Source organism: Schistocerca americana, chromosome 9, assembly GCF_021461395.2.
Source record: "Schistocerca americana isolate TAMUIC-IGC-003095 chromosome 9, iqSchAmer2.1, whole genome shotgun sequence".
Lineage (NCBI taxonomy): Eukaryota > Metazoa > Arthropoda > Insecta > Orthoptera > Acrididae > Schistocerca > Schistocerca americana.
Genome location: NC_060127.1, coordinates 211,461,918 through 211,489,510, shown reverse-complemented (window position 1 = coordinate 211,489,510; position 27,593 = coordinate 211,461,918). Strand labels below are relative to the sequence as shown.

Here is a 27,593-nt window from a genome sequence, read left to right as displayed (position 1 = left end):
CTAAACCAATACTGAGTGAGTTTCTGTAACACACTACTGGCCATTAAAATTGCTACACCAAGAAGAAATGCAGATGATAAACGGGTATTCATTGGACAAGTATATTATACTAGAACTCACATCTGATTACATTTTCACGCAATTTGGGTGCATAGATCTTGAGAAATCAGTACCCAGAACAACCACCCCTGGCCATAATAACGGCCTTGATACGCCTGGGCGTTGAGTCAAACAGAGCTAGGATGGCGTGTGCAGGTACAGCTGCCCATGCAGCTTCAACACGATACCACACTTCATCAAGAGTAGTGACTGGCGTATTGTGACGAGGCAGTTGTTCTGCCACCATTGACCAGACGTTTTCAGTTGGTGAGAGACCTGGAGAAATTGCTGGCCAGGGCAACAGTCGAACATTTTCTGTATCCAGAAAGGCCCGTACAGGACCTGCAACATGCGGTCGTGCATTATCCTGCTGAAATGTAGGGTTTCGCAGGGATCGAATGAAGGGTAGAGCCACGGGTCGTAACACGTCTGAAATGTAACGTCCACTGTTCAAAGTGCCGTCAATGCGAACAAGGGGTGACCGAGACGTGTAACCAATGGCACCCCATACCATCACGCCGGGTGATACGCCAGTATGGCGATGACGAATACACGCTTACAATGTGCGTTCACCGCGATGTCGCCAAACACGGATGCGACCATCATGATGCTGTAAACAGAACCTGGATCCATCCGAAAAAATGACGTTTTGCCATTCGCGCATCCAGATTCGTCGTTGAGTACACCATCGCAGGCGCTGTGTCTGTGATGCAGCGTCAAGGGTAACCGCAGCCATGGTCTCGGAGCTGATAGTCAATGCTGCTGGAAACGTCGTCGAACTGTTCGTGAAGATGGTTGTTGTCTTGCAAAAGTCTGAATCTGTTGACTCAGGGATGGAGACGCGGCTGCACGATCCGTTACAGCCATGCAGATAAGATGCCTGTCATCTCGACTGCTAGTGATACGAGGCCGTTGGGATCCAGCACGGCGTTCCGTATTACCCTCCTGAACTCACCGATTCCATGTTCTGCCAACAGTCATTGGATCTCGACCAACGCGAGCAGCAATGTCGCGATACGATAAACCGCAATTGCGATAGGCTACAATCCGACCTTTATCAAAGTCGGAAACGTGATGGTACGCATTTCTCCTCCTTACACGAGGCACCACAACAACGTTTCACCAGGCAACGCCGGTCAACTGCTGTTTGTGTGTGAGAAATCGGTTGGAAACTTTCCTCATGTCAGCATGTTGTAGGTGTCGCCACCGGCGCCAACCTTGTGTGAATGCTCTGAAAAGCTAATCATTTGCATATCAGAGCATCTTCTTCCTGTAGGTTAAATTTCGCGTCTGTAGCACGTCATCTTCGTGGTGTAGCAATTTTAATGGCCAGTAGTGTAGATTTCTTACCTTTCAGATATATTTTTATGCAAGTCCTAGCCGAGCGGTTCTAGGCGCTACAAGCTGGAACCGCGCGACGCTACGGTCGCAGGTTCGCATCCTGCCTCGGGCATGGATGTGTGTCATGGCTCTAGGTTACTTAGGTTTAAGTAGTTCTAAGTTCTAGGGGACTGATGACGTTAGAAATTGAGTCCCATAGTGCTCAGAGCCATTTGAACCATTTTTTGCAAGTTCTAAATATTTATGAAGTCCCTAATTTTGTAGGCTTCTGAAGATGTCGAAACTGGTAAAACGAAATAAAAATATATTTCCAACTTACGACCGAATTTTATTCTGAAAGAGATGTGGTTGTAGCTGTAGCGGTAGATGTCAACAGGAAAGTGGAGTAAAAGGTATCTGGTACAGTATACACCCTCCGCCACGTTCCGTATGGTAGCTTTCAGTATACAAATGAAGACGCTCATGTTTAGAACCATCCACTTTTCTGTAAGTCCTGTGCCTGTTTATTCCGTTGGGTGGTAGTATGTTCACTGTCTTGCAACTCTGCCACGTGTGCTCTAGGTCCCTAACGAGAGGTTTTGTCGCTTACAGGAGCTTCGAAGTTAACCTGAAGGCGGTGATCAACATCAGCCAGGTCGTCTCGGACGGGATGATCAAGAGCGGGAAGGGTGGCAGCATCGTCAACGTGTCGTCGCAGACCGCCATGGTGGGTGCCCCAGCTGCGCCGCCTTGACGCCATCCCCAGGGTCTCCTCCTGGCCACTGCTGAGCACCGGCCTGTGCTTCTGTGCAGGTGGCCATCCCCAACCACGCCGTCTACTCGGCCACCAAGGGCGGGCTGGACCAGCTGTCGCGGGCCATGGCGCTCGAGCTGGGCCCGCACAACATCCGCACCAACTGCGTCAACCCCACCGTCGTCTGGACCGAGATGACCAAGAAGGGCTGGCCCGACCCTGACAAGCTCGCCGCCATGATCTCCAAGATACCGCTCGGGAAGCTGGCAGGTACCACACCACTGTCCACTCCACTCTGATTGGGCAACGTAGCCAGGCTTCGTTGCCCACGAATGAAACAAGTTGTTTCGGGGGATCCTGAGGAGGGGGTGGGGGGGGGGGGAGGGAGAAGATGAGGAGTGGAAGGAGGAGAGATGAGGCTGTGTCAGTATGACTGGCTGGGGGTTTCAGCAATGAGTCTTCCAATGAGAGACCAGTATGGAATGATCCCACTGAATTACTCATGCTCCTGGTTTTCAATAAGGCCAGTTAGAAACTGCATTAATTCAGCAGAACCTTTCGTTAAGAGCATTTTAACCTCTTTGCAGTTATTTATTTTAACCACCAATGAACCGAATTATTAAAAGATAAAGATAAAAAACTCTGAATGTTTTACTGGAAATCTGATAACCTAAATTTTCCTTGAGACATACAAATCTCAACTTTATCTACGATAGTAATAGAAGCTGAAGAAATGAATTAAGATTTGTTCCTCAGTCAACACTTCAACACAGGTCTCCTGCTTACTTTTTTTTTTCTTGCTTACAAGGTAGATGAGTTAGCCATTACACCATCATAGCAGCATAGATAACACAGATGAACAGACTACCCTAGTCCAAAGCCCTCCCTAATACAAAACTGTAAAATTGCTTGACTTTAGGTTTGTGTTAGGAAGGGAATTTGGTTATGTTACCTATACTACTACAGTGAATGAAATGGCTAACACATTTGCCTAGTAGGCAAGAGACCCAGGTTCAAGTCCTGCCCATGGCACAAATTTTAATTCATTACTTCAGCTTCTATCATTATTGCTATATTTGTGTTACTTGACGATCACAATAAACATATGTTGATAAAAATGTATTAAGTCATCTTTATACAATATAACTTGTAGTGTTACATACTTTTATGTCAGGCATTTAAAGATTCAGACGAATTAAATTTTGCCTTGTGAGTAATTTCTTGTATACCAGTACCTTTCTGAACATATGGAAATATTTAAGAATTTCATAGATTTTGTTCCTTATGAAAGTTTGGAAAACTGATGGACTTCCTTTGCAGTTTGACATCTTGCATCTACTTCTCTTCTCAGACACTACTGACCAATGTCCAACACTGTCTAACGAACAACCTCCTGGCGAACAGGCTTTGGTACACGCCCTGTTTTCTTCTTCTTTGCATATTCAGCATCTACACTTGAAGGAGGTCTACCCCTATTTCTTCCATTTGCATTTCTGTTCATTTTGCACAGGGCATGAGCTATTTCATCTCTTAACTTTGAACTGGCCTCGCCTTGTTCTTGGGTACACCAAAATAATCGCAGTCTCTCCTGTGCAATAGCCATGCATTTTCTATCATCATAGCAAGGATCAGAAGCCAATGGCAGTACTTCGTTGATCTGTATTCCGTATAATTCAATTATCCACTCTTCCCATTGACTCGCTGTAGAGAAATCTAATTGCTAGATAGCAAATTCAAGTCTTACTTTGGCCTTCTTATCCAATCGTTTCACCTTACTTAGCGGTATCACTAGAGGGGTCACACATGCGACAGTCGTCATTCTCTCCACCAATCTCATCAGCGACAACACTCCTCTTCTTTTCATAATATACTGCAGCATTCACTATATACAGGGTGGAGAAAAAATGTGTCACGAAATTTTAACCCTGGATAGCTGATGCGAGCAGGAACCAAAATTACTGATACTGTGTAAGTCGACAACGCACAATTTTTAAACTACGGAAACTTGGCGTTACGCGCTACGCCGTTCGTCTGTTGACGGGCAGCGCTACGGTTGTCTGTTCAGACATACAAACGTCCCTCGCCCAATCACTGCCCGAACATGGTACACACACATGTCGAATAGCTCTTGCTGTTTATCTCCACCTCACGTCAGAGGCACTCACACGTAAGCTTCGTTTCTGAGCACACACACGTCACCTGCGATTTAGTCATACCGTAAACATGGCGGCACGGTATTCGTTTGAAGAAAAACGAGATATGGTTTTTGTTTATGGACTAGCCGACGGTAATGCGCATTAAGTTCGACGGTTGTATGAGGAACAGTACCCAGCAAGATGCCACCCACACCAGCAAACGTTTACAGCAAATTCACTGGCGACTTGGCGAAACAGGCTCGTTAGCGGGGAACGATGGCGATGCTGTAAGACCTCGAACACGACGGGATGCTGCATTTGGAGAGGCTGTTCTCGAGCGCTTCGAGGAAGCACCTCCGACAAGTACTCGAGCAGTTGGACACGACACGGGGGGTCACATGTCGATTAGTCTGAGAGGTTTCGAGGGAGCCAGCATTCTTTCAGTTTCCAACCTGTCCAAAACGTAAATCCTGTGGTGGACTATGAACACAGGCCACGGTTTTGCCGGTCGTTTCTGACGACGTATTACACGAAATCGCAACTTCCCAGCCATTGTGTTGTTTACCGACGACTGCACCTTCCATTGGGATGGCCTTTACAGCACACGAAACGGTCATTGCTGGGCAAGGGGACATCCTCACGTCACGTACGTCCACGGACATCAGGAGATTTTCGCTCGACATTTGGTCAGGCATTGCGGGAGACCATCTGATTGGGCCGGTCCGTCTACCTCCTCGACTTGCTGGGGCAAAGTACCTTCACTTTCTCTAAGAAACTCTACCCAGCCTGTTGCAAGATGTTCCCCTGGACATAAGGCTATGCATGTGGTTGCAGCGTGACGGGGCGCCTGCAGTGCTGTGCGTGGATATTTAAATGTACTTTTCGACGGCCGGGCAATTGGCAGAGGTGTTTGTAGGACATGGCCCCCGCGACCATCAGACCTCACGCCACAGGATTTTTTCCTGTGGGGAATCTTCAAGGCTCTAGTTTACCCACCTGCATGCGAACCACCTAGAAACGAAGAGGAATTAATGGATAGCATTCAACGTGCTGCCAATCACATCAGTGCAATTCCTGGGATCTTCGAAAGAGTTTGGCAAAACACCGTTCGACGTTATCGAGATTTTGTCGCGTCAGAGGGTCGCCAGTTCAAGCAGCTGCTTTAAGTACACAATGTCCTAGCTACAAAAAAAGGCTCTTTTCAGGGCTGACACAATTTGTAAAAGGCTTTCTGCACGCGAACCAACAGCTGTTGGCGGGTTTGTTCCCAGTACATCTTATGATGAAACTACAATGCATGTGTCGGGATGCTGGCGGATTCGCCCCCGCGCCCCCCAGAATGGAACGCCGGCGCGCCGCCTTGGATACAGCGCGATCTGCGGCAGGCAAAGCTTTGTCCAGAGCATCCGGCAACAGGGCAATCTCGGGGTTTCCGTAGTTTAAAAATTGTGTGTTGTCGACTTACACAACATTAGTAATTTCGGTTCTTACTGGTATCAGCTATCCAGCGTTAAACTTCCGTGACACAATTTGCTTGCAAATTCCTAAGTTGAAAAATTTGTAACGTTTCAAAAATGCGATGACAAATTCGAGGAATAATGTCTACTACAATAATTTTTTGTCCAGGTACACTTCAAAGCTACCTCCATCACGTAATATTTATTTAATGTTGATAACTTACGTTTTTCAAGATCAGTAATAATAAATGTCAACAGCTGAAATGCACGCGGCTACGCTAGACAGTGCTCCAACGATTCGACTGTTCAAGTAGTTCAAGAAAATCTCACAGTGCAGAACAACTTCCCAACTTTTAGTCTGAAACGTCACGAATCTGCTACGAACGGCGATTGTGAGAAAATGCCTCTCGCTATGCAGATACGCATTTTATTACAAGCGTTCCAGATTTGTTGAGCTCGTCCACAGAGGCCCAAATACTCACATTTCTGTTTTTTTCTTTTTTTATGGAATTTCAGTCGATATAAACCGACATAGTAATTAAACTCTTCAAGGCACCCTGTTGTCACTTTTAACTGTTAGTATCACTTTTCAAACTCTGTGATTGTAATTTGGTACTGAGAAACGTTACTGAACGGAATAATTTCATACCTTTGTACAGGATAAAATTTAGAAGAAACTGTCAAACAATGTCAGCAGTAGTCCTTGTATTGTATGATTTCAAGAACTAAGAACTAAGAGAGAACCTCAAAGAGTAAGTAACACATTATCATGGCAGGCCAAGTAACTTATATTGAATTCTACACTGCATTTGAAACAGATACACGACACTATTTGTCAACAGTCACAAAGTCTCTCTACAGAAAGTTTAGAACGTTCTATCAATCGTTCAGTAAGTCCTCGATGATAGAAATCCGCTTCTTGATCGCTGGGATATGACTGGTCAAGTCGAAACTAGTTGCGGTGTATTAAGAACTTTTTAGGGTTTGGTGTGCTTATTTTACAAGAAAGAAGTTCCAACATACATAACGGATTTTTTTCGTTTTTCCTCAATCAACTTCCCGAATGGTCTGATGCTGCCCACCACTACTTCCTCTCCTGTGCTAAAGTCTTCATCTCAGAGCAGCCCGTGCATATACTATGTCCTCAATTATTTGCTGGATCTATTCGAATCTCGGCTTTCCCTTACAGGTCTTACTCTCTATAGCTCCCTCCAGTACCGGAAAGTTACACCTGGCTTTCGTAATGCATGTCCCATCATCCTGTCCCTACTTCTAATCAGACTTCTAGTCTGGCCGATTCTGCGGAGAACCTCCACATTTCTCATTAGCCAACCCAACTTTCAGCACCCTTCGCTTTCCTTCTTCTCAGCTTCCCCGCTGGGTTACGACCCATTGTCTTACAATGCTGGTGCATCAGACGCCAATTCTCAGAACTTTCTTCGTCAGACCTATTTTGGTCAGAAATCTATGCCAGTCTGCCTTTTGTGTCCATCTTGCTTTCAAGGTAGTAGAATCAGTTCACTTCGTCTTCTCTGAAGACCGCTATTTCGCTGCACTTTGATTACTAATTCCATTTCTGCTTTTCCTAATCACTTCCGTCTTTCCGTGTACTCTTGAGTCCATCTAATGTGCTCACTAGACTGTTCCCGTAAGTCATTCTCGCTTTCGCTTACATTATGACGCATCTGCACACGCAAGAGGCCTAAAATTTGATTTCAATCAAAAGTTGGAATTAATCACTGGAAAGAAAATTGTTAAAATTAACTGGAGCAGACGGCCATTGTTGATGGTAGATGCATTTCCGTTGGTGGCCAAATTTGCTTATAGAAAAATGCTGTAAAATTTAGAGGATATTGCAGCTTATAAACCACCATCAATTTTGCGGGGCCGGTATCTGTTAATAACAGGCAAAATGGAATCGCAGCTTGGAAACTGTGGCCAGTTCATTGAAGGTTCCGCGTTTGCATTCAAGTTTGCAAAACGCTTCGTGATGATCGACAGTTAACCTCAGGGACGCTGTAGCGAGTTGCAAATCAATAAATGTCAGAATACTAATTGTATTTGAGCATTGCGTCTCCACGCCACGATCCGTTAAGCTCCTATTGGTCGTCGACTGTAACAATGAAACATTTAATGCCTCTTATATCTATTAGGAGAACTGTTAAAATGAAAACTCGAGAGACTTATTATTTAGCGTATGGCTAATACAGTCATATCATAAAATTAATCCCCAGGTAGTTCCGCATAGCTTATGGAGGATGTTGTTTCGAGTCCTCAACTTTTGAGCTAAGTTAAGAAGGCGTTGTTTGAAGCATAGTGTACGGTACAGGATGACACCAAGATATTTTGGGTTCCAATTATGACGAAGAATTCTGCCTCTGAAACTTACTTCCAGTTTTACGTTCGCCTACTGATTATTTAGATGAAAGCAACACACTTCTGTCTTCTGTTTTACTCATACTGGGTTGGAGTCTCCAGATTTTGAAGTAATTATCTAATGCATACAGGTCATCGGGTAGAATCTCTTCTTTTGTCTTCATTTCCTGGTGTCCTATGGCTAGAGCCAGGTCATCGGCATAGCAGTATTTTCTGGACGAAGTGTCAGGTAGATCAGATAGATGGCTGAACAGTAATGGTGAGAGAACTGATCCTTGAGGCAATCCGTTGCTCAGCTTCCTCTCCTTACTTATGTTGCTTCCAGTGATTACCTGGAACTTCCGATCGCTTAGCATACTGTTAATCAGTCGAGTCATTGTTCTGCAGGGTATGATGCAGAGAAATTTGTAGATAAGGCCTTCCCTCCACACAGTGTCGAAGGCGGCAGTCAGATCAACAAACGCCACAGATGTTTTCTGCTTCATTTGGTATCCTGACTCTATGAAGGATGTGAGAGACAATACTTGGTCGCAGCAGCTACATCCTGGTCTGAAGCCTGCCTGATCAACTGGAACGTTCTCTAGGATAGCACTACTTATTCTGTTATATACCAGCCTTTCAAAAAGCGTGTAGCAGCAGCTAAGTAGGGCAGTGGGGCGATAGCTTTCTATCATGTTGCTGGGTTTTCCAGGTTTCAGAACAGATTTTATCTTCGCCTTTTTAAACTCCAACGGAAGCTGACCAGTAGCAGGATGTCAGTGAAGAATTCTTCCAGCCATTTCTTAGCTTTTCCTCCCATATGGATCAGGAATTCTGGATGGATCACATGGAATCCAGGCGCCTTAAGAGGTTTGAGGTCCTTCAGTCCAGAGTTAATGGGGGGATGGGTATACTCAGATGAGGGAGATCCCATATTTTTCAGATCACAAAGCCGTCATCTGATATGTCTTGTATGTTTCTTGTCAGGAGGCACTCTTGAGGTAGTAATGATGTGGGAAGCAATTTGGTATGGTGTTACTTCGGAATTTTTTCTGCATGCTGGTGCACTTCCTCCCAGTTTTCTCAGAAGACTCCATGCTTTCCTGCTCGAGTGGGTAAAGTCCATATTTTCGACTGTTTCTAGTCCAAGCTGGACATGAGGTCCGTAGCTGTCTCTGGGTCACCACTTTGCTGGAAGTGTTGGTACAGTGTTTCACTATCATCATTCCATCCTGGAACATATTCTTTCCGGTATCCTCTTGGCATACACTTTTTAGCTGTTACTGCACCAATGAAGCTTTGATAGTTCTTATGTGATGGAGGTATCCAGGGAATGGCTTGTCCAGTTCCGTTGAAAACTTCGTCCAGTCAGCTTTCTGGAAATTCCATCGAGCATGCGGGGTTGATCGTATGACATGAACCGTGCAACCAGTTTGTATTATTACAGGTCTGTGTTGGCTGTGAGGAAAGGCATCTCTCACTTTCCTTACAAACCACCCAAAACAACATGGCCAGATTTTGTCCTACACACAGCAGAACATCCTGCAATTTACATACGAGACTTCAATAGTCACCACGAACTTTGGAAGTACTCTCAAAATGATGAAAATGGGAGCATGCTTGCAGAATGGATTGAAGAGAATAATCTTCATCTAGTCTTTGATGCCAAAGGTCAAGGCACTTTCAGGTCAGCTGCTTGGGACAAGGATTCAAATCCTGACTTATGCTTTGAGACTTAATTAATTTACATTAATTTAATTACAAATGGTTCTAAAGGCACGCTTACATCAGATCTGTATACACAAAAGAAAGGTTAGTTACTGGTACGCAAGGAACGCAGCTTAGTGCGTCCTATAACTACAAAGGCTAAAAGACAAGAGCGAGAGATCGGAGCAGGAACGCTCTCCACTTACTTTCTAAAACAAAGAAACGTATTATAATCGATCGCAATCAGCCACAGGCTGACTGCTGCTATATCTTTTAAATGTTATTTATGAAATTATTACATTTAACAAAATTAATGTACATAAGTTACTTAGGTGCGAAGTTATATACAGTAAAACAACAGACTAGTGCGCATTTCTGTACTTTCCATCACTACTTTTACACAAATTACGTGTGTCTGTCCCTATAACGCTTCAGTTAGTAATGTCATCAATCTTATCTGATATTTAATCTCACTCCTGAACCAATCCTTTATTCCCATCAATGTTTCTTCGTTGTACATATAGAACAGTAGGGGAGCAATGGTGCATCACCGACTTACAGCCTTTTAAATCCGAGCAGTAAGTTCATGGCCATCCATTCTTATTGTTCTTATACATATTGTATCAACTGTATTAGGTATCGAAGCAGTGCACAGTAGTGACTTACGAAAAATTGTACTGCCCCACGACTGGCTCCCGGATTTCCCGCTTATTGCGAGCGTTCGCCAGGACCACTTCGGCTATCCGTGCACGCTCACTGGAACGATCTGACCCTCTGTATGTCACGTGTCACATGCTTAAGGGGACATTGTACATGAAATTCGTTGAAATTTGACTTTTCTGTTTTCTAATTCATAATGTACGTTGAACATTTTGGTATATAATACATTAAAATCAGACAATTGTGAAACCTTCAAATAATATTTTGAACGTTGACGTGTGACTCTCAAATTTCGCTGCTACGCATATACTGCCACAGTTGAGCAGTCATATCTTGGGAACTACGCAGTCTAGAAGCCTGTGAATTACTTTGTTTTGAGCCTAATGCTACTTCTCAGAAGTTGACATTACGAATAAACAAATCAGTCCTCTGTTTCTGATACTAATTTTCGTTGAAAGTAGTGTGATTATCGGCTATTTCTGTAGTAAGCTAACTTCTGTTGTCTTTTATGTAAATAAAATGACTAAGTGTAAAAGTAATTACATTTTTTGCAATAAATGACCCGTTTTCTAAAAAAGTACTGATGGTAGAGACATGAAATTTTCACAGCATGGCAAGTGTGAGATTCAACACACATGGAACTAAAAAGTAAGTCACTACTGTGCACTGCTTCGATACCTAATACAGCTGATACAATACGTATAAGAACAATAAGAATGGATGACCAAGAACTTACTGCTCGGATTTAAAAGGCTGTAAGTCGGTAATAATTCTAGTTTAGTGTATCTAGAAAGGTGCATTGAATAATTATGGAAAATCGTAAGTTGCTGTCTTAATGAGTTTCCAAGATAATGGGTCACAAAATTCGATAATTTAACATTGGCGGCACAGGACATACAATTTCCCCATAAGCCAATGTCCACTATATTCCTCACGTAATGCCCGTCAACATTATTAATTGGATTCCCACTACAAGGGCAGCTAGATTAGGAGGAATCCAGACTAATGTTGTTACCGTACACCTCTGGTTCGTCAACAAGATCTGTGTTTTCAGACATGCAAGTAAGTTTTAAAGACTGGCTTGCATCTTGCCTTCAGTTGCCAGAATTTTGTTTTGCGGTTGCAGTCTCGGCATTAAGCCATTTTGAAGCATCGAGAATACGTAATACAACGTAATGAGAACAATTTACAGTGGGATCAACAGTAGGTACAACCAGTCTTGTAGTTTTTCGACATTCATATACCGGAATTACAAGATTTGACGTATAAGGAGAGATAACAACGTAATATGTACAACTGCGCATTAAAGAAACTATAGTCATAACACCAACACCATTGAGCAATCTTTAAAGGTACTACACAGGGTAGAGAAAGGCAGATTAATGGACGCTCTAGAAGAAATTGGAATTTGTAGGGCCTTCAAAGAAGAACCTCAATATGTACTGAGTGGACAAGCATACCTCAGAAATAAAAATTGCTTCAACTATTTTAGACATTTACTCTAATCTATTGTAAGTACACACTTGTACTTCTGTAATATATACAGTCCACTCAGAATCGCGGCAAATAAAATGGACTATTGACTAATATCGCTGACTAGTTGTCCACTGATGTGCAGTTGTACATATTACGTTCTTATCTCTGCCTATATTTTAAAATCTTGTCAGTTCACTATATCAATCTCGAAAAATTACAAAACTGGTTGTACCTACTGTTCATCCCACTGTAAATTGTTCTCATTACGTTGTATTATTTTTGCAGATGCTTGAAAATGGCTCAATGCCGAAACAGAAATCGCGAAATAAAGTTCTAACAGCTAAAAGCAAGATGAAATCTTTCAATAATTTTATAAAAGCTGTGGACCCATTCTACAAGAAAATAATGCAAGCAAGTATTACAAGCCTAGACGAGCACACGACGATAACAATGGTCTCGAATGCCCGTAGCCTCATTCTTCCTGGCGCGTGAATGCAATTAATAATGGCGATCATTAGGTCATAAATTTAGTGGACTGCGGCAAAGAGATGTAGACATATGACTTATGGTAGTTTGGACCGATCATGGGAGTGTGTAGGGACAGCCGAAACGGTTTAGACGACCATTCGCGATAATGAGGAGATCCGAGTTGGAGTCCCTGTCGGGCACAAATTTTCATATGTTACTAATAGGTGGTACATGAATACGTAACGCAGTAGATGTCAAAGAATATGCAGTCAGCGAATAAATTTCGCACTATTTCGTGCAGCTGTGGATCGTCTTTACTTACACCTGTTTAGAGCGTCTGTCATCGACTTACACTGTCGAACGACTTTTCCATGTCGACAGACCCTTTGTAGGTGTCTTGACTTTCTTCATTCTTGCTTTCATTATCAAGTGCAACATCAGAACTGCTTCTTTGCTGCCTTTGTTGTTGTTGTTGTTGTTGTTGTTGTGGTCTTCAGTCCAGAGAGTGGTTTGATGCAGCTCTCCATGCTACTCTATCCTGTGCAAGCTTCTTCATCTCCCAGTACCTACTGCAACCTACATCCTTCTGAATCTGCTTACTGTACTCATCTCTTGGTCGCCTCTACGATTTTTCCCCCACGTTTCACTCCAGTACGAAATTGGTGATCTCATGACGTATCAGAATGAATCGTAATAATGATACCTTCTTCTAGTCAGGTTTTGCCACAAACTTCCTTTCTCCCCAGTACCTCCTCCTTAGTTAGCTACGTGATCTACCTACATAATCTTGATCATTCTTCTGCAGCACCGCATTTCAAGAGCTTCTAATCCCTTTTTGTCTACAGTGTTTATCATACATGTTTCACTTCCATACAAATACATTCAGAAAGGTCTTCTTGACATTTAAATCTATACTCGATGCTAACAAAATTCTCTTCTTCAGAAACGCTTTTCTTGCCATAGCCAGTATACATTTTATGTCCTCCAGCCATCATCAGTTATTTTGCTCCCCAAACAGCAAAACTCATTTACTACTTTAAGTGTCTCATTTCCAAATTTAATTCCCTCGGCATCGTCCAGTATAATTCAGCTACATTCCAATACCTTCGTTTTGCTTTTGTTGATGTTCATCTTATAGCGTCTTTTCAAGACACTGTCCATTCTTTTCAACTGCTCTTCCAAATCCTTTGCTGTCTCTGACAGAACTACAGTGTCATCGACAAACCTCAATGTTTTTATTTCTTCTCGCTGGATTTTAATTCCTACTCCAAATTTTTCTTTTGTTTCCTTTACTGCTTGCTCAATATACAGATTGATAACATCGGAACAGGTTAGGACTCTGTCTCACTCCCTTCTCAACTACTGCTTCACTTTCGTCCCCCTGTCATCTGGTTTCTGTATAAATGGTAAATAACCTTTCGTTCCTTGTATCTTACCCATGCCACCTTCTAATGACCCTCCCTTGGCCACTAGAAAAATTAAGTATTCCTGGTAACAGCAAAAAGAACAGACAGGCAGCCTCGAATCTTTCTGCTGCTAAATTACTTGTAACTACTGTTCCCCATTCTTTCCGGGTCCTCTTTCCTTCCTAGCATTAAATGATTTAAATAAATATTTCCTTTGGTGTTACTTTTGAATATGAATGTTGAAACTGACCTTTTCATCAAAAATATAATATTTAGTGCTGTGGGGATCTTAATTACTGTCTTCTTGGCTGAAAAAGAGTGGATTATTAATTTTCCGGTAATGTATGGCGTCTCCGGAGTGCAATCGAGCGCACCCAAGGTTAAAGTTCTTCTTAGCAGCCAGCGTAAGAAACAGCTTTGCAGGATCTGCGTCGTAATGTAGCTCTGAAAAATTCTTGACGCTGTTATTGAAGAGCAAATCAGACGGATACGATTCTAAACAACTACGATAGTCTGTGTCGGTAGGGCAAGATCCACAAATTTTCGATTTTCACAAAAGAGATTCTGTGATCTATGATAGACTGTGTCGGTAGGGCTAGCTCTACAAATTTTCGCTTTTCACGAAAGAGAATCTGTTCATTCCAAAAGACCGTGTTATTAAACAGGGATCGCACAGTTCTAATCAGCATTCAAAATTCTAAGTCTTCTGCTTGCTTGCACTTGGTATCATAATTACTAGAAGAGGAAATATGAGCATAATATTCACTTCAGAAATGAGAAAAATTCTACCTTTTAAGATAACAATTATTATTTCATAAAAATGTTCTTCTCAGTGCTCAACTATTGCAGTAGTCCAGTCTACTATCAGAAAAAAAAATCATTAGTAAAGTCACGGAATACATAAGTGTGTTAAAAATCACAGAACACTAACAAGCCAACGATGTTATTTACAATGCTGCGCTCTCGCAGGCAAAAGCGGTAATTCAGGTTATTAAGTGATAGTGTAACGTTCGCATAAATTTTAAAGTCAATAAGTTGTGAAATGGAAGGCCTGCCCCTCCCCAATTCATCCCCCATGATAATTGAATCCTTATAATTCTATAAGTGGCCCACAGGAAGGACGGCTCCTCCCCAATCCATCCCCCATAAGTCAATAAGTCGTCCAAATAAAGGCCTGCCCCTCCTTAATCCATCCCCCATGATAATTGAATTTTTATAATTCTATAAGTGGTCCAAATGAAGGCCGGCTCCTCCCCAATCCATCCCCCATAAGGCCCGCCCCCTCTTAGTCCATCCCCCATGATAATTGAATTTTTATAATTCTATGAAGGCCTGCCCCTCCCTCATCCATCCCCCATAATAATTGGTCCAAATGAACCCATTTCTCATGAGAAGAACTCGTGTTCGTATTTTGCGGCCGTGATTAATTACACTGATTGGTCGGTTGATATTGGAGTTAATACACTCCTCTGACTCTTACATCTTAATCACCAGATGGGGAAGAGCTTTGCCATGGCTGGCTCTCTCAAGGCGATCAGTAGTTCAAACGAAATGTTGTCTACTTCCGGGGCCTTGTTTCGACTTAGGGCTTTCAATACTCTGTCAAATTATTCACGCAGTGTTTTATCTCCAACACATCTTCATCTACGTCCACTTCCATTTCCCTAATATTGTCCTCAAGTACATCGCCCTTGTATAGACCCTCTATATAGTCCCTCCATCTTTCTGCTTTCCTTTTTTTATCAGGGGACTACCGATCCATCTGAGCTCTTGATATTCATAGATCTGGTTCTCTTTTATCCACAGGTCTTTTTAATTTTTCTGTCGGCGGTATCTATCTCTGCCCTCATGATACATGCTTCTGCATCCTTACGTTTGTCCTCTACTCATTCCTGCTTAGCCATTTTGAACTTTCTATCAATCTCATTTTTGAAATGTTTGTATTCTTTTTTGCCTGCTTCCTGAATTGCATTTTTATATTTCCCCTTTCATCTATTAAATACAGTGTCTCTTGTATTACATAAGGAATAATACTAGCACTCGTTCTTTACATACTTGATCCTCTGCTGCCTTCACAAAATTTCATCTCTCAGAGTTACCCATTATTCTTCTAATGTATTCCTTTCCCCTGTTCTTGTCAATTGTTCTCTAATACTCCCTCTGAAACTCTCTACAACTTCTGGTTCTTTCAGCGTATCCAGATCCCATCTCCCTAAATTCGCACCTTTTTGCAGCTTCTTTAGTTTTAACCTGTAGTTCATAAATAGTAAATTCTGGTCAGAGTACAAATCTGCCTCTGAAAATGTCTTAGAATTTGAAATATAGTTCCGATATCTCTGCTTTACTGTCATATAATCAGTCTGGTGTCTCCAGGTCTCTTCCACGTATGCAACCTTCTTTCATGATTCTTGAACCAAGTGTTAGCTATGATTAAATTACGCTCTGTGTAAAATTCTACCAGTCGGCTTCCTCTTTCATTCCTTTCCTCCAGTCCATATTCACCCATAATTCTTCCTTCTCTTTCTTTGCCGGCCGGGGTGGCCGAGCGGTTCTAGGCGCTACAGTCTGGAACCGTGCGACCGCTACGGCCGGTGGTTCGAATCCTGCCTCGGGCATGGATGCGTGTGATGTCCTTAGGTTTGTTAGGTTTAAGTAGTTCTACGTTCTGGGGGACTAATGACCTTAGACGTTAAGTCCCATAGTGCTCAGAGCCATTTGAACCATTTTTCTCTTTCTTTTCCTACAATCGAATTCCAGTCACCCATGGCTATTAAATTTTCGTTTCCGTTATCTATCTGAATAATATTTTTTTTATTTCATCATATATTTCTTCACTCTTTTCTACATCTGCTGAGCTAGTTGGCATATAAACTTATACTACTGTGGTGGGTGTGGGATTCGTGTCTGTCTTGACTAGAATAATGCGTTCACTATGCTGTTCATAGTAGCTTACCCACGTTCTTATTTTTTATTTATTATTAAAACTTCTCCTGTATTACCCCTATCTGATGTTGTATTTATAACCCCTTATTCACCTGATCAAACGTCCTGTTCCTCCTGCCACAGAACTTCACTAGCCCCAACGATATCTAACTTTAGCCTATACATTTCACTTTTTAAATTTTCTAACCCACCAGCACGATTAAGGGATCTGACATTCCATGCTCCAATTCATAGAACGCCAGTTTCATTTCTTCTGATTACGATGTCTTCCTGACTAGTACTTACCCAGAGATCCGAATGGGGAACTATTTTACCTCCGGAGTATCTTACCCAAGAGGATGCCATCATCATTTAACCATACAGGAGAGCTGCAGGACCTCTGGAAAAGTTAGGGCTGTAGTTTCACCTTTGCTTTCAGCTGTTCGCAGTGCCAACACAGTAAGGCCATTTTGGTTGATGCTACAAGGTGTTACTGTGGTGTCACCGCAAGGCACCACACTTGCCAAGTTGTAGACTTCAAATCGGCCGCGTTCCGTCAGTACACATCGGACCCGCGAGTCGCCACTGTCGACGCTAGCAGACCGAGCGCCGCCACTCGGCTGGTCTTACGAGACAAGCTGGCGCACTGGCCAGTCCTACAGCCGACTTTAACAGCAGTGGTTCACTTGTCATGGCTTCAGAGATCTCATTTGCAGAGACGCTAGTTAGCATAGCCTTCAGCTAAGTCAGAAGCTACGACCTAGCCAGGCGCCACATACAGTTTATGCATTGACAGTTGATTTATATGTGTTTGAAGCAATCAGAATTTAAAGAAGTATTCGCAGTTCAGTCTGTAACTGCACTTGTAAATTATTGTAAAAAGTCCAGATCGGCGTTCACCGCTCACGCTGAATTAAAGCCAAGAATTTAATAGTATTCCTGTCTACTAATTTCTAATCACCTAAGATGTTCCAGATACATCCCGTTGTGAGTGTGTGGGTCTATTCTGTCACTCTGCGCAACGGATTAATCTGAGATGTACCCTTTACCCTGTGACTCCTGCAAAATGCAATTTCCAGCCCCCACACTACTACAGAAGTCAGACAGACGCTCCTAACGTTCTAAAGAGAAATGCCTTAAAAACTTTCAGCAATAAATATCTTCTGGAGTCGTCCACTGTAAGGAAATGACACAAAATGTCTTACGTAACTAGTGGGATACTTGGGTACTGGAGTGGTGCTAGTTAGTGTAAGAAAAACATGAAACTAACGAACATTATTGTTTATTTTTGCTAAAATTCTGAGAAATCACAATGGCACCTTTAGCTATGAACTGAACAAGTTATTTCCGGGTTCTTTTCGGAATGTGAAGTTACCTCTCAAGGATAGGGTTCGCTAACGAAATTTCTATACAAAGTTTAAGATTGTTATTGACTTGGCAGAATATAATATATATAATTATCCGTTAGAATGTTGCTAGGTACAGTCGAGGCTGTCGCATGTGAAATGCAGTGAAGTGTACTGTTGTGGAGGAAATATGGGGCTCGCAAGAGCTGTAGCGCACAAAACCGTAAGCTGCGATGACTGCTGTCTGCGCCACTCACTGCTGACAAATAAGATAACTCTCATTCTACCTGGATTGACCTTCGCCAATCAAACTCTCCCTACGCCTTGATGACGTCAAGGACTCCTATTTGCATGTAGTCTAACTATTGGAGTGGCACACTGGTCAGATAACCAGTCCACCATGATGCCACTCAAAAATTTGCTTGCAGGCGTTTAACTATAACTCTGTCCATTCACACCGCACAATAAGCGTGGTGGCCAACACAGTGAACAACACTTAATCGCAAGGACTCAATATAGAGTCGCACTCCGATTCGCTCTCGACAGAGGTGCTCTCCCAGTGAAGTGCTGAGGAGAGACTTGTTCCTCGCTCTTTGAGTACACGTACGAGCGCGCACGCTCTCGTTACGTGTTCTCGCTCCAAGAGCGACAACGGAACGGCTCCTCTCCACGCCAGACGTGAAGGGGTATATCTTTTGGTCTCTTCCATTACTCCTTCAGCTCAGAGCGTCAGAAATATCGTCTGCCAATCAGCATTGCTCTTCTAAAATGGGAGAATGGCGTTTCGTTTAAGGCAACCAATCCGGAAATCTGTAACATCGGCGTTTGGCATTTGCTATCTCCCTGTGAAAAGCACTGAAACTGCATGGTCTGTTTGTAAAGAATGCGTAGACTGGGCGCTCCCACACAATGTAGTGTAATTTGCTTTTAAGCCGAACACGGGGTCGTTCTTCCTTTCACTCGTGCAAACGCTGTCTGCTCCACAGGCGGTCACCTCGGCGTTTGGCGTTGACTCGTCCTATGAAGGGACCGGCCTCCCATTGTGCGGTTTGCGTCTCCTGAACTAAAAGCCCCTGCGACCGTCGTGTCTTGAATGTGTGTGTGTGTGTACGCCAGCTTCGAGTATTTCAATCTCGGAGCGCATTTGCGATTTATTAGTTATTTGCATATCGTTTACATGAATTCACACAACACTGACTTATCGAGTTTGGGTGCCTTTACCTTTCCTAAAGCCAAACCCATGAGCTAACAGATACTCAGTTGGGTAACTGTGTGTAAGAAGCTATTGATGTATGGGGAGGAAATCTAGACTGGTAGATTATGGTGTGGTGTGGTGTTGCAGAAACCACGGACGTGGCGAACGCGGTGCTGTTCCTGCTGAGCGACAAGGCGGCCATGATCAACGGCGTGTCTCTGCCGGTCGACGGCGGCTTCACCGCCACCTGAGGCTCCGACCCACACCAGCCAGCGGCGAGGAGCGACTCGTCTCTCCTGTCCTGTGTCCCACGTCTGTAACGTGACGCAAATAAATGGTGCTGCGTGCAAATTTTGGTGTCTGAAGTCAAGAGAATCCTTTCATCCCGTGACTGAGGCTGTGGTCGTCTTTTCCAGTGCAATCTGAGCTGCAAAAAAACGCGGCCGTAATTTTAGCAAGTGTCCCAGTCACAAAGAGCAGGAAAAATTGGAAGGCGTTGGCAGTGAGACAGCCAGGCATACGCATCGGAAAAGCAATATTTTTCTTTTTTCCTTATTTATAGCAGCCAGCCTTTGATACATGAAATGTAACCAATTAAACTACATATACTATACCACGTTGTTGTTGTTGTGGTCTTCAGTCCTGAGACTGGTTTGATGCAGCCCTCCATGCTACTCTATACTGTGCAAGCCTTTTCATCTCCCAGTACCTACTGCAACCCACATCCTTCCGAATCTGCTTAGTGTATTCATCTCTTGGTCTCCCTCTACGATTTTTACCCTCCACGCTGCCCTCCAATACTAAATTGGTGATCCCTTGATGCCTCAGAACATGTCCTACCAACCGATCCCTTCTTCTAGTCAAGTTGTGCCACAAACTTCTCTTCTCCCCAATCCTATTCAATACTTCCTCATTAGTTATGTGATCTACCCATCTAATCTTCAGCATTCTTCTGTAGCACCACATTTCGAAAGCTTCTATTCTCTTCTTGTTCAAACTAGTTATCGTCCATGTTTCACTTCCATACATGGCTACACTCCATACGAATACTTTCAGAAATGACTTCCTGACACTTAAATCAATACTGGATGTTAACAAATTTCTCTTCTTCAGAAACGCTTTCCTTGCCATTGCCAGCCTACATTTTATATCCTCTCTACTTCGACCATCATCAGTTCTTTTGCTCCCCAAATAGCAAAACTCCTTTACTACTTTAAGTGCCTCATTTCCTAATCTAATTCCCTCAGCGTCACCCGACTTAATTAGACTACATTCCATTATCCTCGTTTTGCTTTTGTTGATGTTCATCTTATATCCTCCTTTCAAGACACTGTCCATTCCATTCAACTGCCCTTCCAAGTCCTTTGCTGTCTCTGACAGAATTACAATGTCATCAACGAACCTCAAAGTTTTTATTTCTTCTCCATGAATTTTAATACCTACTCCGAATTTTTCTTTTGTTTCCTTTACTGCTTGCTCAATATACAGATTGAACAACATCGGGGAGAGGCTACAACCCTGTCTTACTCCCTTCCCAACCACTGCTTCCCTTTCATGTCCCTCGACTCTTATAACTGCCACCTGGTTTCTGTACAAATTGTAAATAGCCTTTCGCTCCCTGTATTTTACCCCTGCCACCTTTAGAATTTGAAAGAGAGTATTCCAGTCAACATTGTCAAAAGCTTTCTCTAAGTCTACAAATGCTAGAAACGTAGGTTTGCCTTTCCTTAATCTTTCTTCTAAGATAAGTCGTAAGGTCAGTATTGCCTCACGTGTTCCAGTGTTTCTACGGAATCCAAACTGATCTTCCCCGAGGTTGGCTTCTACTAGTTTTTCCATTCGTCTGTAAAGAATTCGTGTTAGTATTTTGCAGCTGTGACTTATTAAGCTGATAGTTCGGTAATTTTCACATCTGTCAACACCTGCTTTCTTTGGGATTGGAATTATTATATTCTTCTTGAAGTCTGAGGGTATTTCGCCTGTTTCATACATCTTGCTCACCAGATGGTAGAGTTTTGTCAGGACTGGCTCTCCCACGGCCGTCAGTAGTTCCAATGGAATATTATCTACTCCGGGGGCCTTGTTTCGACTCAGGTCTTTCAGTGCTCTGTCAAACTCTTCACGCAGTATCATATCTCCCATTTCATCTTCATCTACATCCTCTTCCATTTCCATAATATTGTCCTCAAGTACATCGCCCTTGTATAGACCCTCTATATACTCCTTCCACCTTTCTGCTTTCCCTTCTTTGCTTAGAACTGGGTTTCCATCTGAGCTCTTGATATTCATACAAGTCGTTCTCTTATCTCCAAAGGTCTCTTTAATTTTCCTGTAGGCGGTATCTATCTTACCCCTAGTGAGATAGGCCTCTACATCCTTACATTTGTCCTCTAGCCATCCCTGCTTAGCCATTTTGCACTTCCTGTCGATCTCATTTTTGAGACGTTTGTATTCCTTTTTGCCTGTTTCACTTACTGCATTTTTATATTTTCTCCTTTCATCAATTAAATTCAATATTTCTTCTGTTACCCAAGGATTTCTACTAGCCCTCGTCTTTTTACCTACTTGATCCTCTGCTGCCTTCACTACTTCATCCCTCAAAGCTACCCATTCTTCTTCTACTGTATTTATTTCCCCCATTCCTGTCAATTGCTCCCTTATGCTCTCCCTGAAACTCTGTACTACCTCTGGTTCTTTCAGTTTATCCAGGTCCCACCTCCTTAAATTCCCACCCTTTTGCCGTTTCTTCAGTTTTAATCTACAGGTCATAACCAATAGATTGTGGTCAGAGTCCACATCTGCCCCTGGAAATGTCTTACAATTTAAAACCTGGTTCCTAAATCTCTGTCTTACCATTATATAATCTATCTGATACCTTTTAGTATACCACACGGCAGTCATAACAGTTGAGGGACATGAAAGGGAAGCAGTGGTTGGGAAGGGAGTGAGACAGGGTTGTAGCCTCTCCCCGATGTTATTCAATCTGTATATTGAGCAAGCAGTAAAGGAAACAAGAGAAAAATTCGGAGTAGGTATTAAAATCCATGGAGAAGAAATAATAACTTTGAGATTCGCCGATGACACTGTAGTTCTGTCAGATACAGCAAAGTACTTGGAAGAGCAGTTGAACAGAATGAATAGTGTCTTGAAAGGAGGATATAAGATGAACATCAACAAAAGCAAAACGAGGATAATGGAATGTAGTCGAATTAAGTCGGGTGATGCTAAGGGAATTAGATTAGGAAATGAGACACTTAAAGTAGTAAAGCAGTTTTGCTATTTGGGGAGCAAAATAACTGATGATGGTCGAAGTAGGGAGGATATAAAATGTACACTGGCAATGACAAGGAAAGCGTTTCTGAAGAGGAGAAATTTGTTAACATCGAGTAAAGATTTAAGTGTCAGGAAGTCGTTTCTGAAAGTATTTGTATGGAGTGTAGCCATGTATGGAAGTGGAGCATGGACGATAAACAGTTTGGATAGTAAGAGAATAGAAGCTTTCGAAATGTGGTGCTACAGAAGAATGCTGAAGATTTGATGGGTATATCACATAACTTATGAGGAGAAATTGAATAGAATTGGGGAGGAGTTTGTGGCAGAACTTGACGAGAAGAAGGGATCGGTTGGTAGGACATGTTCTGAGGCATCAAGGGATCACCAATTTAGTATTGGAGGGCAGCGTGGAGGGTAAAAATCGTAGAGGGAGACCAAGAGATGAACACACTAAGCAGATTCAGAAGGATGTAGGTTGCAGTAGGTACTGAGAGACGAAGAAGCTTGCACAGGATAGAGTAGCATGGAGAGCTGCATCAAACCAGTCTCAGGACTGAAGACGACATCAATAAGAACTATCATAAAGTCACATACACCCATAAATCACGTAGAACACTGACATGTGTTGCATACAGTAATTGAAGACCTAACTTCTAAACATGCTAATGACCAAGATTAATTTCTTAAGGTATAACAAAACACAATATTGTCTGATACGCAAAATTAGCATGCACGTTTCTATACAATTAAACATTTATTATCAGCCTGAAATATAAACTATGCTGCAAGGCGAGAGAAAATTGCATTAAATTGTCCAGAAAAAGCAAATTAAAAACTTGGGAGCAGAAAGTGTCTTAAATATTGCCTTATTCAGACTAAATGAGCTAAGTCGAATAGAGATATCATGCAATAATAGTTGACAAAACATTAATGTAGGTTGATACCTAAAAAGAAGAAGACAACAACCAGCCACTATTAATATTGCTATTTATTTAAGTAAATAGTGCCGTAACCTGTTTCGAACTGACAAATTCATCATCAGACGGCTCTTCACAAGATTCACAAGATGTGCTTTACATAATCGTCAGTTTTCGATTTTCATTCTCCCCCTGTAGTGAAATATTCTTAGCGTGTTGGTGCCATCGAAAATTACGCGAAATTTTGTTGCAAAGTTGCAGGACTGATTTTAGAAATATTTCAAAGTATATGCAGCACTTTTATGATTTGCATATCACCATATTGTGCAAAGCACCACACACACACACACACACACACACACACACACACACACACACACACACACATTAAAAATATTTGCCACATGTGAAGTTGACAGAGAGATGCGGCAAATACTTTTTGGTGTGCTTGTGTGTGTCTGTGTGGTGCTTTGCACAATATGGTGATATGCAAATCATAGAAGTGCTGGATATACTTTGAAATATTTCTAAAATCAGTCCTGCAACTTTGCAACAAAATTTCGCGTAATTTTCGATGGCACTAACACACCAAGAATATTTCTCTACACTGGGAGAATAAAAATCGAAAACTGAGGATTACGTAAAGTGCATCTTGTGAATCTTGTGAACAGACGTCTGATTATGGACTTGTCAGTTCGAAACAGGTTACGGCGCTATTTACTTAAGTAAATAGCATTATTAATAGTGGCTGGTTGCTGTCTTCTTCTTTGCAAGAATCAACCTACATTAACTGTACACAGCCACGGTCTTATCATGTCACTTTTAGACAATATAGACATATAAACAGTACTAAACAAATATCATCAGTTTGCAGCACCGTTAAACAAAAGAGTAAAAAATTGCCAATGGTGATGTGGCATAATGGAGTACCATAGCAAGAAAACTCTTTCTTTTCAGCAGACAATCGTGAAATATTTTACACTACTGAAAGTTATGTGTGAATGCAATCGTTAACAGCTTTGCAATTCATTAGGATGTTTACACTTTCCCGCTGTTTAACGTCACGGAATGGCCTTTCGATGTGCAGTATTTCAGGTAAGGTGACTTTAATTTGTGCACCAAGACTGTTGTCTAGCTTTGTTGTGTTGATGATTTTATCAGCAGCAGTCTGGAAGTCAGTAAAGTACTTTTCGTCCGTCTTGAGTGTGCTGAATGGTAAAGAAGGGCGTGCTGAAGTAATTACTTCCTGCTAATCATCAGATACACAATACTGGACTATCTTCTCGTGCTTTTCTATTATGGCAAAATACATATCACAAGATAGAAAACTGTGGTCTGAAACCAGATACTTCACTGGACTCGCATTCGGGAGGATGACGGTTCAATGCCGTGTCCGGCCATCCTGATTTAGGTTTTCCGTGATTTCCCTAAATCGCTCCAGGCAAATGCCGGGATGGTTCCTCTGAAAGGGCACGGCCGACTTCCTTCCCTAATCCGATGAGACCGATGACCTCGTTGTCTGGTCTCCTTCCCCAAACAAAACCAACCAACCAGATACTTGGGTTATATGCAGCCCAATAGACCGCAAGACACTGTGAACATGTACACACATACGTAAGTACACGGTTTCTGTTTTGTCCACAACAGTTGTCACTCCCAATCACAAGTGTCCTTTTGATACCAATTGCACTGATGGTATTTTTAGCGCAGTTCAGAACATGGCATAGACATGATGCTTTGCTGTTACATTTCACCCTGACGCCACAATGACAGCCGACCTTAGCATGAATACAGAAGTTGTAATACGAAAGCTTGAGTAAGTAGAACGTATCCGAGTGTGTAAGGTCGGCACAAACAATACGTGTTGGAAATTGATTGAAAATGTACAACTGCTACTTCCACAATACGACAAACAATATGGCAGCCAATACGTTCGCGCGTTAAACTGATGTATTCAATTCCGAACCACGCTTAGAATGAAGAAGGCCGTGGAGGTTGCACCAATGGCACCTCTTCATCACTGTTACGATTCGTTCGTTACCCTCGTCATATGATGAAGCGCTTTTACTACAATATACTCGCATCGATGTAGCGCCTTAACAGTGCATTTTGAAAAAAAAATGATGCTTAGGACGTCTAGAATGTTATGTCTTTACATACTCTACACTCAGCCACTAAAAGGTTACACAGCGTGTCTCTGCTAAGACTCGTCAGGCGTATCTTCTCTGGTGTTTCAGTAGATATTTGCAGTTTAGTTTTTGCAGTGGGCAGCTGGGACAAACTCGAAGAAATACTGGTCATGACGTCCCGCATCGATGGAACACGTCGCTTTGTTTCCCTTTACAAGCAAAATGAGTTTAACCCTTTCGCAGGGCTTGGGGGATATACTTACCACTAAATGTATTTCTGTACAGCTTTTAAGGAAATATGTGTTACCACTTCTGTGAGCTCCTGGCGTCTAGTGGGATTCCGCTGCACCTGCTGTAGTTTCTGTTTGTTGCCTTCAGGACTGTGGGAAATATATATCCCACCAAACAACGGTGTTTAAATGGTTATTAGGAAGTATGGTTACCACCAAAGTAGTTTCAGGAAGGGGCTTGGGAAGTATACTTACCACAAAATTGCGTGTGAAATCTTATGGAACTGCTAAGGTCATCAGTCCCTAATCTTACACACTACTTAACCTAATTTATCCTACAAACAAACACACACATCCATGCCCGAGGGAGGACTCGAACCTCCGCCGAGACCAGCCGCACGGTCCATGTCTGCGACGCCTCAGACCGCTCGGCTAATCCCGCGCGGCTTATCACAAAATTAATCTGTCGCTTGTGGTCCTTTGGAACCATACTTACCACCAAGTTAGGGGTAACGCAAAGCTTTTGGGAATACGTCTTGCCACAGCTGTCTATAACTTGTGATGGTACACTGCACCAGGTGTATGAAAACTACCAAAATAATCAGTTTCTTCTTTTCGTTGGATCACTACTGTTGTCGGAACACATTGCTTTGCCTCTGCAATATAGATTATTGTGACCTGTATCAGCTCATACCTTTATTGTGCGATAAAATTTCAAGGAGTGTTTTCACATTGTCGTAAGTAAAATTTAGTATCGGAAATCCATCTACTACCACAGCTTCGATACCTCAAGAAGGCGCCGTGGTGATGTATGTACCACCATAGGTTTTGGTCCTAAACCACAAAAATAAAATTATCAAAAAATAAATACAGTCAGTTGATCACAATTCTAACAGGATAGCAAAAGGTTGTCTTCGCTGATTTGCTACAAAAAATGCACCTGCGAAAGCGGTAAAGCGGAATTTTACATGCCCATTCGACTGAGCGGTAGGGCGATATTTGTTTTATCGATACGTATCAACAGGTACAGTAAGGCCCGAAGAATAACCAGTACTCTAGCAGCGACTAAGCAGAGCTGCTGCGTGGTGGTCGCAGACAGCACGGGCCAGGGCGGTGCTAGAGTACTGGTTATTCTTCGGGCCTTACTGTACCTGTTGATACGTATCGATAAAACAAATATCGCACAATACTAATTTGGGACCTCTCAGTCAAATGAGCATATAAAATTCCTGTTTAAAACTCATGTTGCTTGTAAAGGGAAATAAACCGACGTTTTCCATTGGTATTGGGATTTGCATGACAGACTCGATGACCAGCATTTGTTTGGGTTGTTCCAGCTGCACAGCACAGAAACTAAATTGCGAATATCACCCAAAACACTAGAGAAAGTGTGCATGACAACCATTAGGAGAGACACCCTGCATATATGTTTGTACAGCGACACGCATCATGCGCTGTCAGTTGCGTCGTCATTCTCTTGGGGAGCTGTTGCCCCTGAAGCACTAAACACTGCAGGAAACTGGTCACATTATTGCGTAGGCTTCCGCGGCCAGAGTCAGTCGACATAAAAGTTTTCTGGGTTTGGTACCGCGTCATAATGTTAAAACTACTGCTGCCATAGAAAAGCCAACGTTTCGGCCACGATTGCAGCGGCCTTCTTCTGGGTCTGATGGTGCGTTCTAGCTATGCAGTGTCCTTTATATTTTGTTGTTAGTGCTCACTGCGCATGCCATTACGTCATAAT

At 42.6% G+C, this 27,593-nt stretch overlaps 1 protein-coding gene across 1 annotated transcript in view; it reads left to right on the top strand.

The window, feature by feature from the left end:
• Positions 1–19,651, top strand: part of LOC124551109 (L-xylulose reductase-like) — a 65,508-nt gene extending 45,857 nt beyond the window's left edge. The window contains exons 3-5 of the mRNA XM_047126047.1: positions 2,032–2,146; positions 2,233–2,443; positions 19,448–19,651. Coding sequence (XP_046982003.1) covers positions 2,032–2,146; positions 2,233–2,443; positions 19,448–19,551 — 430 coding nt within the window. The 3' untranslated portion in view covers positions 19,552–19,651. The remainder of the gene's footprint in view (positions 1–2,031; positions 2,147–2,232; positions 2,444–19,447) is intronic.
• Positions 19,652–27,593: the final 7,942 nt, after the last annotated feature.